Here is an 18,688-nt window from a genome sequence, read left to right as displayed (position 1 = left end):
CTCAACTCATTTTGGACAATGGGTGAAGAGAGGGGGTATCTTTGTCTAGATTAAGGTAGCAAATTATGTCACAGCTTTGTTTGCTCATTATTCTGCCGAAGTCCACCAAGGTTTACAAGGTTTAAATGAATTTCAAGGATGGATGCCGGTGTTCTCTCCTTCCTGGTTGGTTCTGTTGGTCATGCTCAAGGAGCCACTCACTTGATTTTATGAAAGATACGAAGTTAATGTATAATGCTCAAGCTCATGATTCAGGAAGCAAGCCTATTTAAGGGCCTTGTTCCTGCCCGTATGTACCCAAACTACAGTAATTAGCAGGTCATATCCCTTCCAAGTGGTGCTTTATCAAAATCTCAGCTTGGGCCCGCATCTGGCCACAGATAAAGTGCACGAAACAGGAATAAGTGCCTAGGGCCATTTTTAATGGCCCTAATTGGTGAGAAATCACATATGATGGAGGACATGTGACTTAATTAGGACTAGATTATAGAGATAATGATAGAAAATGGGTTGATTATGGTAATACAGGATGGTTGTAGTGAGTTACTCGGGTCTGAGGGCTGTGACTGATGTGACATACTTTGACTTAATTCACAAGCTGTATCACCAATGACAAGTGTTATATGGTTGTTCCATTCCCAGTCAATAGCAAATGTTTTACTCTCAGTCAATTGAAATGCCTTTTTTATGCCATCTTTGTTTCTGATGAGACAAGCACGAATGAATCCTACTGCTGCAAGTCATCCAACGGAAACTTTCCCAAATTGCTGTTTTTGCCTCAAAGGCCAAATGCATCTGCTTTGTTACAATTCTAACCTCAGGTATAAAGCAACAGAAAAAGAGATGCATTTCTCCTGAAAAAAAGGAGGACTATGATGAATAGCTTTATAGTGTTGCTGGTGCAAATCTAAATGTTGCACTTACAATTCCTGACTCCCCAAGTAAAAATGATGGTATTTGCAATGCATGGTCTGTCATTAATTTCCATAAAAAGTTTGATATGCTGGTATGTTGAGGTAAACAGGTACATAGAGATGCCAGCGCCAGTTATTCATTTGATATCAGAATGGTCTGCTGGCTCGGTTATAGGGGACATGCCTGAACCCCCATAAGGATAAAACGATATAATGAATGCACACTTATTCAACTTGCGATTTCGTCTAATTAAGACAAGGAAATTGCTATTCGGTTTCCAATTTCAAAAGTTATTTGGCTGTGTAATTACTGCGTGCAGGTCTGTGGGAGCCCGGCTTTGAGCTAGCCTTCCCACATGGGAGAATTTACATGAATTGCCAACATTGTTGAAAGGTCCTGTAACAATGACCACCAGTATACGCTATTTGTACATGCTAAATGTATGTATTCAAATGTGTATTTTAGCCCTCTTAGCGTCCTAGCCTTTGTGTCAACAATTCTAAGGACAATGCTAGCTAGACATGTGACCAGCTAACACTTTAGCAATAGTATTGGATTAGATTAGCTTCTGGGCCTTCTAGAGTAAGCACGTATTTTATTGGTGTGAGGGCTAACAAAGGAAGTCAGGAGTTCGTCTGCTTGCATTTCGGAGGAATTTCGAGCATAATTTTGGGATATTAAGTCTCATTTAACCTGAGAGGGCAGCATACATCCTGTGTATGAATGCCTTCACATTCTTAAGCCGTGCACCAACAAATTTAGAAGGATTTTCCTGTGCTTTGATAGAATTAGGCTTTGCTGGAATTCAAAAAAAGTTATTTGTCCGGAAAACAGTATATGTGTGGGATTGGATTATGGTGGACAAGAACCCATGCGGTTAACTCGATGTGGGAAAAACAGTTTACAGGTGACGGTCACAGTTCCGGTGTGTAGCTTTGTTTGCCGGAGACCCCTGTGATCAAGATTCGTGAATGGAATATTGTCCTTGGTGGTGACAGACCGTATCTCCCCCTTACCCGAGTTTGGGTATTGGGGACAGAATGGTAAATTGGTGATCTTGCTCGACTACTGACCAGTACATGTATAGTGTGCAATGACACATGTAGTTTTGTCGGCACCTCATCCTGCTTTGGCAAATCTAAAGGACATACACACAATGTGAAAGAAGTGTATTCAGGGTGATGTCAATATTGGAATATTGTACCAGTTTGATACTCGAGTTCTTAGCAGATTCTGTCATGGATGGTAACAATACAATATAGTCTTGGATTAACTCATTGAGTCGCTTCAGATCCCGAATAAGCACTCCCTAAGCTTCGTCTTTTGCCGACTTTGACTTTGTAGTACGATCTTGCTATTGAGACTCTACTCGGCTAACAGAAAGATTGTAACATACACCATGGATCAGCATATACGTTCCCAGCTCGGAATGCTACCCAGACTCCAGCGATATATCTATCCAATCGTGCTCCAGGATGGTACGCAGCGATTAGTGATAGGTCAAAAAATGATATACAGGTAGGCAGGAGGGAAGTAAGAATGTTCACAGAAAACGGTAGCGTGGCTATTTTTAGTGCCGGTGTTGTATTCAGTGATCTATTGTTGTAAGGATATTTCATCTAAATCTTCGTGGAATTCGTGCGCTACTTGTAGGCCTATGGAAGCATGCCATAGCCACAGCCACCTCTGTCTAAGGTTGCTCTGTAGCTTTCTTTCGTTGAGGAACTGTTCGAATATTCTGTATAGATTTTCCCAGGGCCAGAGTTAACTCTTTGGCGAGTCTTTGGGCATAAGAAAATGAAAACAAATGATTGCACTAGAAATCCTGGTGTACGGCCGAAATAGTTTTTTTTTAAATATCAAGGTTATTGTCACTATAAACTCTTTACTTTCAAGTCACCTTTTGTCCCCAGCCAGTCTTGAGTGGCCGATATTTTATTGCATTATGATTTCAAGTATATATGAGCTCGATTGACCTAGTTTAGCTTTTTCGGCATTTTAGATGTTTATTTACATGCCACAGCCTGATTTTACCCTGATTGGCTCTCGTCTTACCCAGCGATAGTTCAATGAGTTGCAAAAATGTTCCTACCAGTGCTGTGACACTTCAACATTACGTTCCATTCAGGAAACCAAAGTGTTCATTAATGTCAGTGTTCATGAACCGTTCATGAAAAAAAGTCTAAGTGCAACCATATTAGACGTAAAGTTACAAAATTGATCTGCACGAACTGCACATGGCATCGTCAACTTTAACCAGAAAGCATGCATATGCATGTAAGTCTACCTGATGTAATGCAGTTGGCACTGAGTTACATTGTCCTCGCAGCTGTTTGAACATTTTCGCCAATATTTCAATTGGCTGTTGATGCTGATTGTATCCAGGGTATGAGGCCATCAGCTGTTCACGGCGTACCGTGCGTGTAGATGACAATATTTTTTCGGTTCCTACACATCCTGACGTGTTTTGCTGCACGTACAGATGATTTACACAATATCTTACTCAAATCTTTCTTTCAGTTTTAACATGTTACTGCATGTAAACTGTTAAATTCTCGCCGGCATGTGATTTTTGTGGAATTTGCTTATAGCACAGGTTCGCAAAATTAAAAATTATACAAAAAGAAATTTTTTTTGATTTGAAAACCAGAGGTAACTTAAATCCACCACCAGACAATAAATTTTTTTAAATTCTGAAATTTTCGCTAATTGCAAAAGTAATGAGGCATGTACATTTATTTGTAGAAGTCCCATCACGATTGTTTTCCTGGGGATTTGGTCGACTGTCTGAAAATGCTGATTCAACATATTTGTGGATGTCGTCTCCATCACGCACAAAGTCTGTTCCGTCAGTTGGAATGGAAATACAATAATCTTGATTGCTATTGTTCAAGGGAAGGCTCAGCTGTCTAGTGCATGCAATACGGGACACAAGCCTGCCCATCAACTGCCTCGGCATCACTCGGTATTCTTTACACAGCCACCGCGCTCGTCCTGAATAGAAATTTCGAACAGGCGTTGGCATGATCTGAATTAATTTACTATACATTATTCATGTTGGTCAACGATCATGCTAATTAAGATACCGATGCGAACAGCTGGTCTGGTACCATGTTCGAACGGAAGTGATAGCCACCTATAGGCAGGTTTGGAACTAGGTGTGAGCGAGAATTTGTAATCTGAATCTCATGTTGATCCTTTTGATAACATGAGTAGACATGAAGGCAAAGTCTGTGGCCACCTATGGGACAGAAATGGAACCAAAAATTCAATGATAGTTGTGTGATGGATGCGTCTAGATCAGACAAATGCAGCCTTCGAGCGTGTAGATTCTGGTCTTTTGGTTTGCTTGGCATTTACTCAGATGATGCCCTGAAAATCGTCTGCTGTGAAACGGTAATTTCCACACACCCAGATTCGTATAGTCTGGCAATTTGTACTTGGCAACATCCTGTACTTCACGACCCTCAAACAGATCATCTCAGAAAAAACAAGTTAAAACAAGGTTTGTTGGATTAAGTTAAAAATAATCACTCCCTCGTCGGTGGCTTTGTCTCTTGCCATGTGACATTGTTTATCGTGGCTTATCATAAATCGCCCCCAGAGGGACAAAAACCTACAAATGATACAAATCTTCCTGGGACACTGAGTGAGTGGTGCAGGGCCCATCTGCGTGATGTCACATTATCCCCGCTCTGGGAATATTTCTACCCCCCTGTGGCAAAAAAATCAGTTACTGCGATGATTAAAAGGCTCCTGTGCCGATAGTTCATCCCACCCTGTAGGGAGGGACTGGACCTCAATGCCTGTGTTGGATTTTTTCAAACAGAACAAAGCGTTTTCTTTTGTGTATTGTATTTCTAGTTTTGTTATCTGATCTTTTTTGCCTCCAACTGAGCAAATTGTTTGCACTGTTTATGGAGTGATAGGTTACGGTTTTGCTACTGGACAAAAAAATACAAATCCTGGCAAAGCGGATGGCAGTCTATGTTTATTCAGCTACAGATTATGAAAACTAATTCACATCGTCAAATTCGAAGGCCTGAATGGCTTCAGTCAAAAATACAAAACTAATTGATGAATATTTATTTTTAGGTGCCTGTTTCTTGCTATTATTCAGGTCATTTTGATGATCAATGCTGAAATGTCTAAACTTGATCAGCCTGCTTCACAGGAAACAAAATAATCTCGTTTGAATTAATGTTATTCAGATTTCATTTTTTTACAGAAATGTGTTCCAGGGGACATTGTAAGCCACACTGCAACATCTTTTTACGGCCGAAGCCATCAACCAATAGTATCAAACGGAACAACATTTAAAATTTCTGCCGTTCTATCGTTACAGTCCTGGAACACGTCGTCGAATGCGAGATCGTCACCCGTCGAATCGACAGACTGAATCGCCTGAACGTCGTGCATTCCAGCCTCCCAATATGGCCGCACGTCAGGTTCATCCACAATTGGTGCCGCAACCGCAGCAGCCACAGCCGCGACCACAGCAGCAGCAGCAGCAGCATCCAGTTGTCATAGACGTTGAGCAGGTGAACAGAAGGGTGAGTAACTTTCTGCATATTTCTTGATTTCAAAGTCAACAGCTTTTTACTGCATAATTCTTCTCGATTTTTTAGATGTCAATGCAAAACGGGCAAATGATTGAAGAGCGTCTGCCTCGTTATAAAGCTGACAAGGCAAATATGGTGTTAGTCATGTACAAACATGATGTTAACACCAAAGTAATCTACATGCTGTTTGCAACAACCCAGTCCTGGTGTGTCACCTTTAGTTGTATCGGAGGATATCTTGAGTTTCTTTTGTTTGAAAATAAATAATCAAATTTTCTCTCTTCTCTTCAGGTGCCAGTGTCAGCCCCCGTGTCTGTGCCTCCATACGCCATACCTGTGTGTTCGGGACAGCATCACATCCCCATCCCCGTGTGTACAACAGCGCACATCCCCGGCTGCACAAGTCAGCCAACTTGGTCCATTCCAGCGTGTAGCATGCAGATTCCATGTAGCATCCAACATCTCCCTCCGTGTGGCCTCACTCAGCTGCCCGTCGGTCACCACACTCTCCCGCCCATGCTCCACCCCCATCACCATCCGACGACCCACCCGATGCAGGCCCATCATCACCCGCATCAGCAGTTACATCATCAGCATCATCACATGACGCCGACCACGCAGCTTTTATCACAGACACATCAAGTTCAGGTACGAGTTTGTTCTCTTCTTTGTAAAGCCCAACGCATACCGTTGTGATTCAGATGTGTGCAGCTTCAAGAGAGCTTGTATGTTTTGGCACCCAGGGTCCTTGGTTTGGTGTGTTGGACTTGAGGTGGACCCAAACCTCTGTCTTCAAGCGTGTATGAAATCTTTCCGGCCTATTTCATAACAGTCATTCTCCAAAGATTGAAACTTTAATCAGAATTTCCCCGTCTAACTATGAGTGTCATCTCTGTTACAGCCAGAAGAAGAAGTGCAACAAATGTTGGGAGAACACCGCCCGGGTCACCCGACATATCATCAACATCTATCAAACACGATACACCAACATCACGGGCCCACCCTTAGCCATCCTTCTCCAGTGTTAGTACAGGAGCCTCAGATACATCCTCCACCGTATCCACATGAATTATATGTAAGTAACGTCTGCTTGAATCTGTGTAAACAGGAAAGCAAGTTGTTAAACTAACTTGCAATGAGGCAGCATCAGTCATTCCAGAGAATAAATTGATCAAAAGACCATTGACTGGATGTGAACAAGTTATCTTCGAGTGCAAATTTAGAATTGACTTCGGTTTTGTGGCCTCCTTTAAACTCGTAGTAATACACCAAATGACCATGAGAATGCATGCCCCTCAAAATGCTGTCCTACGATGAGAACCGATACAAGGACTCATACGAGGAATACAGGGACAGCTGTTTGGTTGATATGAAGAATTGAGGAGTCCTTTGCTCGGTTTCCAAAGAACTGACAGAAACAAGACATTTTCTGAGCAGCGTCTGCCATATTTTCATTGCTTTCCTTTGTCTTCCAGGGTCCATACCCGCGTTATCCACGGAGAACGACTGGTCGAAGTAGGTGGCGGTCAATTCCACCTCCACCACCACCATATCCTGGGTTCCTTTTACACTTCCTGTGAGTAGACAGATTTGAATTTATCACAGTACTATAAACATCAGAACGCCTCACCCATTCCCATTCTCGTCTCAATTACCAGGCCTGCTCCCTGATCCAGGCATACTCAGTCTGCCCGAATTACCCTTTTTGGCAACAAACTTGCAAGAGCCAAAAGAGAAGAAATTTGAAGAAGATTTGATCAGGAAATTGTGCTGTTATCAGAATTTTACAGAGTCAAGAAGCAACTTTAATGAATTGTTTCTTGTTTTCAGTGCTATGCTAGGCAATCCACCAGTTCCAGGGACGATAGGTATGGACCTGCATGAGGATGCAAGAGAAGTGGAAAATTACGAGGTAAATAATAAAGAAACCTTTTTTGCCTTTATGAAGATCTGTAAAAAATGCCCTGGTTGCATTTGTCGATACAAGTTCATGTTCATCTTACTTCAAATACTGTCTTTCTCCCGAGGGTCAGCAAAATATCGTTTCTGAGAGCTGTGATTTTCAGAACAGGAATTTGATCAGATGGAAACCTTCAAAAGCTGAGTCCTAAAACTCTAAGCTGCACTCCAGTTCATTGTATCATTTGTCTATCCTCATGTTGGCATAATTGTTTCTGGCTACCAAGAGAGAAATCAACTATTGAATCTCCTAATCTCTCCCCCTAATATTTCAGGCCTTACTAAATCTTGCTGAGCGGCTTGGAGAAGCGAAACCGCGTGGCCTCACCAAATCAGACATTGACAAACTTCCATCGTACCGTTTCAATCCCGAGATGCAGCGCAGCGATGCTGACCAGACGTCGTGTGTTGTGTGTATGTGTGACTTTGAAGTGCGACAGTTGCTAAGGGTTCTTCCGTGTAGTCATGAGTTTCATGCCAAATGTGTCGACAAGTGGCTTAAGGTATGTTTTGGGTATTATTACTGCTTGGGAGGCAAGAGATATACTTCTCCTGTCCTCTGGGCCGTAGCAGTCTTTAGTTAGGCGAATATCTAAGCCAACCATATGGATGCAAGGTTGGTTAGTCTCAAATTCAGTAGATGGCAGCACTTTCTCTTCAACAGTGCAAACTACAGGGTGGCCCAGAATTATTTTCCCTCGCACAACAGAATTCTATTGTGTATTCATTGTCTGAGGTAAATAATTCTGGGCCACCCTGTAGTATAGTATGAAAGGATGTAAATGATATTCTGTAGTTGTATATACAGTTGTCTTTTAATGATAAATCCCGCGAAAAATCCACGTTTTATTCCAAATAACGAAAATGACGCATCTTTTTGCAGACAAATCGCACATGTCCAATCTGCCGAGCGGATGCATCAGAAGGTATCAGCCAATCAGAATGAGCGGAGAAAATATCACCATCGACAGTCGTGTATGTTTGAGACCAAACACAAAACTTGGTGGTAAAGACGATAAATTCCAACGGACCTGATGTTCAGAAAGTTGAACCTTGGCCGAGAGAATAAGGAATGAAACAGAAATCGACACAACACTGCTAAAAGAAGGATTCCAAAAGACAATGAATTGGATATTTTTGCGCGTTTGTGTTCGACAGTGACGTCCACCTTTTGGGGAATTCAGGAACTATTTTCACCCGTTGATGCAGACACTATTTGGTTAGCGGATATTTTCACCAATAATGGCAGCTTATCAGGACATTGTGCATGAAAGTGAAAAGCTTGTCAGAAAGAATGGACGGGTCAGGAAGACGTCGGCTCCAGGAACAGAACAGACTATGTTACTCAACGGGAGTTCTCCGAAGTGTATCTTTCCAATATGGTTCAGATAATCGACATTTTCTTTCAAAAATTTCTGATATTGCTTCAGATTTGTTGAGGTGGTTTTTAAAACTAATAACTCCTCTTCTGCTTGTCTCAGGTTCAGGTTGTGTGTTTTGCAGGATTGGTATCAAAATGGTGTTGTGCATTCATGTCCCTTTACCCGCAGAATCTTAAATCGTGGCACTTGCCGTGGCTTTTATAACTTTAATAGATCAAGGCTAGCACTATGCATGTTATGTAACGGTTGGTGTATTTAACCCTCTGTATGGCTTTCCAGAAAGTGTACCCTGACAATGGGTGAATATAAAGTTGGTTTTAACACTGGTGTTCTGTGCATCTCATGTAAAGCCGACACCAGTGTTGGCACCAACTTTAAAAACACCCAATAGAGAAGATTTGAAGCCAAAACCACTGCTGAAAGCTTGTAGAACTTGGGTATGAAAACTTGATGCAAGACCAGAATATCCAGAATATATTTATGATACGAATACAAAAATCACTTAATGAAAGACAATGTAGAGTATTTGCAGTTATAATTTATGACTTTTCTTATAGAGAACAATGTGCTAGATCTTAAATTGTTTGCGCTTTGATAAATATCTGTGGCCCAGAAATAATTAAGATTAAGTCCATGTAATAAATTCTAAATCTTGGGTGCAGGAATAATGTTGGGAAACTTCGAAACTTGTGTTCACATGCCCCTTAGAAAACCTTGAGAATTTTAAACATGCCGTCGCCCTTCAATCACGTCTGGAAAGCCCGTCACTGCCTGTAGGATACTGCTGTTCGTACAACCGCTTGCCATTACTCCAAATGCATTCTGGGAGTTACCTCGTACCGCTATTATCTTGGCGTACAAGCAGTTCCTTATTGTCTTATGCATGTTCCTACTAATTGACAACTGTTAATTAGGCCTATTACTAATTAAGTATGACATATTTATGCGTGGACTTTCTTCAGTGGTTCCTTTATTGGCATGTGTCATGCGTTTTCAATGGTGTCGTGGGTTTTAGAGAGTGTGGTTATAATTAGTAAGTTTGGCAGACGTAAAGAAAAAAGACTCTTGCTTGAAAGATCAGTTCATCTTTAAGTAGCATTCCTAAACATTTCTCTCAACTTGCTTATAAAATGTAACAAACTAAATCCTGAATTTGCCTATTGTAACAGGAACGCCCTCAACTTCAAGTTATTCATTTAATTCTTCAATTCTGGATACACTCTCCTCTTCTCCTCCAAGCTGCCTCTCTTGTCCCATCATCATGTTTTGATAACGCACCATTATAGAAATCTGCTGCTTTTGTTTGATGTTGGTTATTTCAGGGACTCTTCTGTAGCATTCCATTTATTTTAGCAACCCCTGCCCCCTCCCCTCACTGGCCATAGCGTAGCCCTTATGATGGCAAAGACCAAATATGACAGTGTTACCTTCTAGATTTTAATTATTTGCTGAAGTGTTCAACAAGGAAACGTTGGCCCAACTTCTATTTTCCAATGGTGTTTCTTCTGGCCAAGCTTTGAACAGTCAATTTATTTTGAGATACAAACAAAAACACTTCGTCATTTCATACGTTTAAATAGTCGTCCGCTGGTCCAGCTTGAGTGTTTGTGGTCACAGCCATTGTCATCCGCTCACTACCCTTAGTGCAATAACTCCCCTGAAGCTGAGGGTGTCCAGTCTGTGTTCCAAGTGGTAATTGGCTAGGTAGCGTGAGTGAACTAACAGGCATGCAAAGTTGTGAGGGGATTTCCGTTTGGTTGTCGAGACGTTGGTTACTCTCAGGTGCAATGTCATCTCGTTGTGCTTTGGGCATATCTGCCGTAAAAAGTGCATAATCTTGTCGACACAGTTTAAAGCTTGCTGAGGCTCATCTGTTACACATTAGTCTATGAGAAGGGCGTTATGTACGGGTGCCCCTCTATTGGCTAAAATGTGTCGAAATAGTTTATTCTGTATTAACAAGTTGTATTTGAATATTCTTTATTAGGGGATTGTAACAAGCTTTTTTGGAGCGCACATCTATTTGCAAGTGGTGAATAAAAAGTATAAGCACTCGTTGGTGAATGTCTAATTAGAGAGTTGAAAATCAGTCGTGTATTTAGGATATATTGGCGTCTGGGGTGTTTTAAAGCATATACCGTTTAGAAGCTTGATGTTTCTGGTCCCAGAGGTATTTCTGACGTGTTCACAGGCTAAAGTGTGTGGTGTAACCATCCTGAGCATATCATGTTTACTGTACAGCAAAGTGGTGTTAGCTAACTGATCTTTAATCCTTATTGTTCTACAAGCAACTAAATCTTGGTACTTTTTGCATGATTCTATAAGAGAACTTTTACGTAGTTTAGGAAATGCTAATATTTTTTCTGGAGATTTCGATCTTTGCATGTGAGTGGTTAAATTACATTGTACCTACTTTCCATCACCTAGCACTCTGTAAAAATCCCTGTTGTGGGCCTCGCCAAGTGTGCTAAAGTTATGCGCGTTCCACTGCGAGGTAATAGCCATTTGAGGGTCACAATAGGGTGTTTCTAATATCACAACTGTAGTGCCCTTAATGTTCCGATATCTAACTGGCATGCATGACTATTGTAAGAATAATGTTGTTTGAAAAGTTAAAAATTGGAGTTGGCCAAAATTCACTCATTGGTTTATAAATGATTTGTTAACCACTTCATATTTTTGTGGAGTCTTGAGGGTTATTTTGGAAGTACATCAGCATTTGCTTCTTTGTATTAATCCAATTGACCATTCTAGTAGATGCAGGCTAAAAGTTATATTCACCGAATGCACTCAAATTGAAATTGCTGAGACCACCTGAACATTTATGCTAAAACTGTGCGAGAATGTTCAGGTGATTTTGACAAATGTGGTTGGGAGCAACTTTTAAGCGATGTGTGACAGCACTTAATGTTTACATAAATTTTGAAACAGATGTTTATTGTAAAGAGTACATTGTAAGGAAACAGCTTGTTGACACCTGCATGCAGGTCGTTTGTGGCGCCGATAGAGACCTTTAAGTCTTGCAAGTCTTGAATAATGCATTCTGTTCGCTTGTTCTTGTTTGACCCTTTAAAAGGGCATAGGGCACTGCAAATTACGAATTCGCCAAAACGTTGCGTGACAAAATCCCATAGAGTAACCACTAAATTTCAAACCTGACCGACTCTTCCATGTGATATATTTTCTTAGTAGAGACATCTCGAGTACTTTATTTTGAAATTGTGCATGCATTTACAATGAGGTCGCCAATGCCCTGTGCCCAAAAGGGGAGAAAGTGTGTCCATGTCAGGTAACAGTTTGAAATGGCTAGGTAAAGTTAATCATTCGTGTTAAATCCAATATATGAGTGTCAACTATGTACATTTAACAAAAATTTGAGAGTTTTCCCGCCTGTTGAGAGTAGATAGTGTGATGGATTAGAATTTGTACGCAATCGACTTCAAATACTATAAATGCTTGGAAACTTACTCATTGTCGCTCAACCTGGTCCTCATTGTAAAATACACCTGGGGACAAGTTGAAGTGGTAAGTTGCCATGGTAATGGGAATGCTTCGCAGTAGGTGCCTTGGTCACGACCGGCCCTTTCACCAGAAAAAAATAGCAAAAGTTTCAAAAATGAAATTGGTGAAGATGGTTAAGAAGATCAAGTGTTATTCTGCCGATGCTTTTGTGAAGAACTCGAGGTGTCCCATCTTGCAATATTTAGCACACATTACTTGGCGTCAGAAACACCAACAAAACAAAAATCTCCTTAAAACTTCCTGGCCAACTTTGTGAGAAAACTGCTATTACGTTCAAAAATGTTAATCTGAAATTTTATTCTAAATGGCCAGGAAAGTCCAATTCATCAGGTTTTCTCAAATGTCTATCAATCATAGCTGGTTTAGATGCCCATTATAACTAAAGCTCACTGCCTAGGTATTCTTATAGTTGACCTTCTACCTCTTTAACATTGCAATTCCTCCTGCTGTGGTTTTGGACATTGTAAGTCTAACATTTAATCGTAGGCTGCTTGAAAACTAACCATTTAGCATTTGTAAAATTCTCATGATTTTGACCCCTGCACCATTCAAATATCGAAGTGGGTCGAATTTGTGAGAAGTCATTGGGTTGGTCCTTTGTGATGCAAGGGATGGAAGATACAAAATCTTGATTTAGTTTTTGACTCAGTGCAGATTTTATGCAAATTAGAAAATACTTTGAATTTTGTCTTGCTCACAATTTGGGGCTTTTCTGCCGCTGGAGTTCAAAACATGCACAAATTAATATGGCATAGTTTATATATTCATGATATGCATCATTGGGTTGGGAATCGGCAAGTTTGAGGGGAGAATTAAAGTTGCAGTCTCCAAGAAAATACTCAAAGCTGACAGGTCGACTTTTTGTCCACATCTGTGCTGTAAAACTATGAGAAACATGCTCAGCTGCAGCAAGTAGATGTATTACTCTGAGGTGAAAATGGAAAAATTTCAATCAAAAATTTCCCTCTTCCAATCATATTTCTGTCATCGGATGACGATTCTGATGATTGTGTGTAAATGTGTGAAACAGAATGTGTCTGATGATGTTTCTCCTGTTCAAGTTGAAATTTCTTGTCAAGAAATTTGGCTGAAATGAAAATTATTCTGAAATTGGTTGATGAATGACATAATCTTAAGCCATGTGTGAAAAGGATCACATTTGATCGAAGTCACCAAACAAATGTGTTAATCGTACAAAGGAGGATGAAGTCTGCATTACTATATTGGGCTTTGTTAACATTTCAAAGTAGAAAGATGTGTTATCTTCACATAATAAAACTATGTTATCTTGTGTTAACAATGATCTTAAAAGAAATTTATGAATTCTATAGATATAGCTCTACTAAGCATTAGCCTTAAACATTCACACATATTTGATATCTTCCATTTCACTGAATAGAGAATATAAAGTTCAGAAATGGATAAATGTATGTCAATGTGAGATCTTACCAAAAAGGATAAGTTAACTACATCACCCAGGATGCACCATGGTGTTGGGAACTTGGCGTTAAATGCCTTAGCATATTTCTGTGTTTAGTGTGTTTATTCTGGTAAGGGTTAAAACTTGCTATAATAGTTAATTGTGGGCTGGGGTTGATAGTTTGTAGGGGAGTTACGGATAGACCTTGAGATGTGAAAAAACAAAACGAGTCAAAAATTTGAAAAACGGCAGAAATTGGTAAAGAGCATGAAATATTTAATGAAATCAACAGGAATTTTATGCTCTTTACCATTTGGTAATGCAAGGAAATGGGCATTCAGCAGTGTTCCTCGAATTGTATCTCTGTTTGAACTAAGGTTCAAATCAGTGCCGTGAAAGTTCCACAATTGCGACTGAATGCGGCAGTGTTTGTTGACAAATGAAATATTTGTGTCTATACTTGACAAATAACTTTAGACAGATGTTCCTGTATTTCACGCTTGCTGATTAAAAGGTTACTGAAATTCCCCTTAGTTGCGTTTGGTTCCGAGTAAAACATGGTGTACTAATTTTGATTGTAGTTCATTTTAACTGGTAGTTTCTTCAATTTCCAATAGTTCTGACAGTATGTCTCTTTATTTCACATTGGATGTCAAACGTACCCTCAAAGTTGGTCATCGGAGAAAGTTGAAGTAACAAACGCTTTTATACATAGTAATAAAAAATGTCAACGATATATCTTAGAATGCGTCAGTTACAGAAAGGTTTGGGTTCAGATGAACAAAAGCCTGAAAGATGATGCAGCCCAGACACAGTTGAGAATAACAGTGAACGATAATATTAGATATCTATAAATTCAACAGTCTGTCCCTTCAGGTTTCTTCAACAAAAATGATATCTGAGGGACTTTGTTGTTGAATGATCGACTTCACATTCAATTTACAGCTGGATACTGTACATGTATATGATTATTTCAGTTTCAAATTTACCAGCTTTGAGGGGCCAAGATGAATTTTTATGGAAGTAATTAATGCTCGTAGGCTTTATTCTTTAGTGTGATATTTCAATATGGTACTTTCTGAGTCACTTGTAACGTTACATTCAATTTTCAACTACTTAACTATGCTCCTACTTCATATGTACACATTTAGGATGACCACGGAGTTAAATCAGATATTTATTTATCGAAATTCTTATTGAGATATTTAGAGGCTTTCTCAGCTGGTCAGGTCAGAAAAAGACCGGTACAAAAAAGGAACTATATGAATTATATTGGTCAATATTTTATCTGGGAGTCACCTGTCATTTGAAACCTTAGCTGACTCCAAGTTGAGAACAGTGTGTGCCATTTTCAGTGCATTCACTACAGGTTGTGTTGCTAGTATTTTAAAATTTAAGCATGAAACACTTCTCTGCAAAAGTGTATCGAATGGGGTCATTTCAAGTACATGTAGTTTCCTCTTGGCCAGCTGAGAAAACTGTAAATTTGAATTCCTTTGTGCTTTGGTGAAAGCTATGTGAAAACGGAGATGTGTTTTCGGATCGACAGAGCTTCGTTGAATAAAATTGATAAGTCTGTTTAACAACTATTTGCAGCAATTTCAAAGTCTGAAGTAAAATGACTCATATTTCAAATCTCTAAGTTTTCACTTGGAAAACAGAAACTTTTGGTCAAAATTCATGGCTGTTATCTGGCAGATTTTAACCCATCTTGGTCCGAGTACGTCAACCTGGTGATCTCCTTAGCTCTATCGATCCCACAACATGATTTGTCTTTATCTACCTCTGCTGAAGTAACACAGTATTTTGATTAGAGTTATGGACAATTTTGCATTTGACGAATTCTTGCAGAAGGGGTGGTCGATTTCTGTAAAGCGCATCATGTTTGACTGTCGAAACGCACTTAATTTATTGTTTTTCTTGATGAAATCATTTACGTAATTGCACAATGACATTATCGTATTCTTCATCAACATGACCCAATCAACCATTTAACATGTGAAAATGAAACGAAGTTCCTCAAAATGATATCTACACCACCGTAGTGAATCGCTTTTTCGATAAAAATGTTTCTGGTCTTTTCTATATTTTGCTTAAATGTGGAGAAATACTACTTCCTTAATTGATATGCATGATAAAAATTTTTTTTGGTGTTCCGGGTATCTATGCACGAATACTTGCTTTCAATAATCTAAATGTTGTTTCATTAAAATAGGCACAAAAATTCACTTCAATATCTATATAATCACAAAAAATATGCACACAATTTTTTTTCGCATTCCTGTCCTATTTCTTCCACTTAATGTTAGATTTCTTAGTAGATTTTGTAAAACTGCGCCAATCGTTGTTGAGCGCCATCTATCCAGCATGCTGATAGATCAAATGCACCGAATCGTAGAAAGCACCCATAGTTTTGTAAGCTTAGGAATGTTCCTGATAGCGTCACCTTACTCCCTCCCCTAGTGTGGTTTCAGTTTGCATCTAACCGCATGTTAAATGTTGTATTTTCGTCAGCCTACTAACAAAGGCCTTCCTGGTCTCACCCTTAAGCTTCGTGCCCCCCCCCCCCCCGTGAGATGTCATCACTGCATGTGTGCTGAAATACTGTCTGGTCCTGTCCACACCCTTAACCCCAGAAACCCCCTGTCTAATGTGGTATTAAGCCCAATAATTTTGTTTTATTGGTTCCCCTACATGTTTTAACCCGAAGGATTAATGTGCATGTGCCCGTCATTTGTAACAAACATCCCAGCCCCAGTAAAACCTTTTGTGGAAAATTCGTTGTCCTTACTAACATCCCAACCCTAGTAAAACCCTTTGTGGAAAATTCGTTGTCCTTACTAACATCCCAGCCCTAGTAAAACCCTTTGTGGAAAATTCGTTGTCCTTACTAACATCCCAGCCCTAGAAAAAACCCTTTGTGGAAAAGTCGTTGTCCTTACTAACATCCCAGCCCTAGAAAAAACCCTTTGTGGAAAAGTCGTTGTCCTTACTTACATCCCAGCCTCAGAAAAAACCCTTTGTGGAAAAGCTGTTGTTCTTACTAACATCCCAGCCCGAGTAAAACCCTTTGTGGAAAAATCCCTGTCCTTACAAACATCCCAACCCTAGTAAAACCCATTGTGGAAAAGTTGTTGTCCTAACTAACATCCCAGTCTTAGAAAAAAACCTTTGTGGAAAAGCTGTTGTTCTTACTAACATCCCAGCCCTAGTAAAACCCTTTGTGGAAAAGTCGTTATCCTTACTAACATCCCAACCCTAGTAAAACCCTTCGTGGAAAAGTCCTTGTCTTTACTAACATCCCAGTAGAGCCCCAGTAAAACCAGTTGTTGAAAAATCCTTGTCCTTACTAACATCCCATTCTTGACTCCTATGATGAATGCACCCTTAGCCCCTTTAGTTTTTGCTCAATTCAACCCATGCTTTAAATGTTTAGATCCTTGTAGGTTAAGTCAAGTTCTTTGTTGTGTACTTTTTTGCCCACCACCGCATTTTCTGATATCTCTTCTCTGTCTCTCAAACCCTGCTTTAAATGTTAGCTCTTTGTAGTCACGACGTTATTTCCCCAAACACAGTACCTTCACCTATATTTGGATGCACCCAATTCCCGATTCCCCTAACATTCCCCTAGATTTACTAAAACCACAACCTTCAGTGTTTAGACCCTGTCCTGAACGTAGTTTGAAGTATTCCTACTTCCCATAACCCTCCAGAGAAATACAAAACAAATGCTTTCAATGTTTATACCCCGATAGTTGTAGAATTCCTTATTTGCCTTTCCCCCATCCTTTGCTTAGTTGTACCCGATTGATCTTAACTGTCCTTAGAAAGTCTAAAAACAATGCTTTAAATGTCTTTAGTTTTAGTTATGTAGTATCCTAGTTTGTATTTTCCTGATCTTTAGTTTTTATAATGCCCCTTAGTTTCCCTTTAAATCTATGCTTTCGATGTTTAGCTCCTTTTAGTTGGTGTTGTATTCTAGCTCCAGAGTAGCCCAGAAACTCTTTTTAAATGCACCCATTTCCAACAAACCCCTTTAATAGATAAATGTTAACATTATAATGCAAGTCCCCAGTTTCGATGCACCCGTTATGTCTCCTGAACTATGCTTTAAATGTTAGGTCTTAATAGAAGTTTGAAAATGCTTGTGATAATTTGCTTGGGAGCGGTTCTTCTCATGCACAAAGCTTCATGTTGTTAACGTAAACATTACCGAAAATGTTTGAATGTAACTTTGCACGCGAGTGTTTGTAAGTTTCTTTTTATCGAATTTGCTTCTGATGGTCTTCACATTTTGCAAATTTTACCAATTTCTTAAAGGGAGTGTTATAATCGACAGTTGAACATGTGTGTGCTTTAAAGAATCGACATTTTGTAGTGGAGTTTAATAGCAATTTAGTATTGTCTTTTTGCCATCTCTTGAGAATTTACGCACGGATCCAGACTGTCTGTTCCACAAACCAGAACTGAATTGAGTGTATATTGTCATCAATAAATGTACACAAGTCTTGGTTCAAGGGATCTCCTCTACAACTTCCAAGTACACCAAAGTGTACAATAAGCTTACGAATATTTATACGAATCATTGAGTGTGCGTACTTGCTCAATAGGTGGCTTGTTCACCCAGGTGACCCTTGTCCTATGTTAAGAGCTTGTGGTATAATTCAACTTGTACAGAAAAGTTTCTTTATAAGAAGGTGCTTATATATGAGATGTGTAGCAAATGTATTCGATGTGGATTGTCAGTTATTTTAGTTATCCAAGCTCCATGGGTACTAAATGGTTGTGCAGATTCATGTTACCACAATAAATGAGTGAAATTTTGAAATGTTTCTTCGTGTCTTTTGCTTTTGCCGTCCAAAATTGCATTGTCGTTGACCCCATCTTGTACAGTGTGTATCATATGTGTGCCCATCTGTGCGTTGCCT

The 18,688-nt window shown here is 39.7% G+C and overlaps 1 protein-coding gene across 4 annotated transcripts in view; it reads left to right on the top strand.

The window, feature by feature from the left end:
* LOC135489185 (E3 ubiquitin-protein ligase RNF38-like) overlaps nt 1–18,588 on the top strand; it is a 56,344-nt gene extending 37,756 nt beyond the window's left edge. For all 4 annotated transcript variants that reach the window (XM_064774407.1, XM_064774406.1, XM_064774409.1 and 1 more), the window contains 7 exons: nt 5,261–5,468; nt 5,769–6,125; nt 6,379–6,552; nt 6,953–7,053; nt 7,308–7,389; nt 7,712–7,939; nt 8,320–18,588. In XM_064774407.1, coding sequence (XP_064630477.1) covers nt 5,261–5,468; nt 5,769–6,125; nt 6,379–6,552; nt 6,953–7,053; nt 7,308–7,389; nt 7,712–7,939; nt 8,320–8,382 — 1,213 coding nt within the window. In that variant the 3' untranslated portion in view covers nt 8,383–18,588. The remainder of the gene's footprint in view (nt 1–5,260; nt 5,469–5,768; nt 6,126–6,378; nt 6,553–6,952; nt 7,054–7,307; nt 7,390–7,711; nt 7,940–8,319) is intronic.
* The last annotated feature ends 100 nt before the right edge of the window (nt 18,589–18,688 follow it).

Source organism: Lineus longissimus, chromosome 6, assembly GCF_910592395.1.
Source record: "Lineus longissimus chromosome 6, tnLinLong1.2, whole genome shotgun sequence".
Lineage (NCBI taxonomy): Eukaryota > Metazoa > Nemertea > Pilidiophora > Heteronemertea > Lineidae > Lineus > Lineus longissimus.
This window is presented reverse-complemented; position numbering and strand designations above follow the sequence as displayed.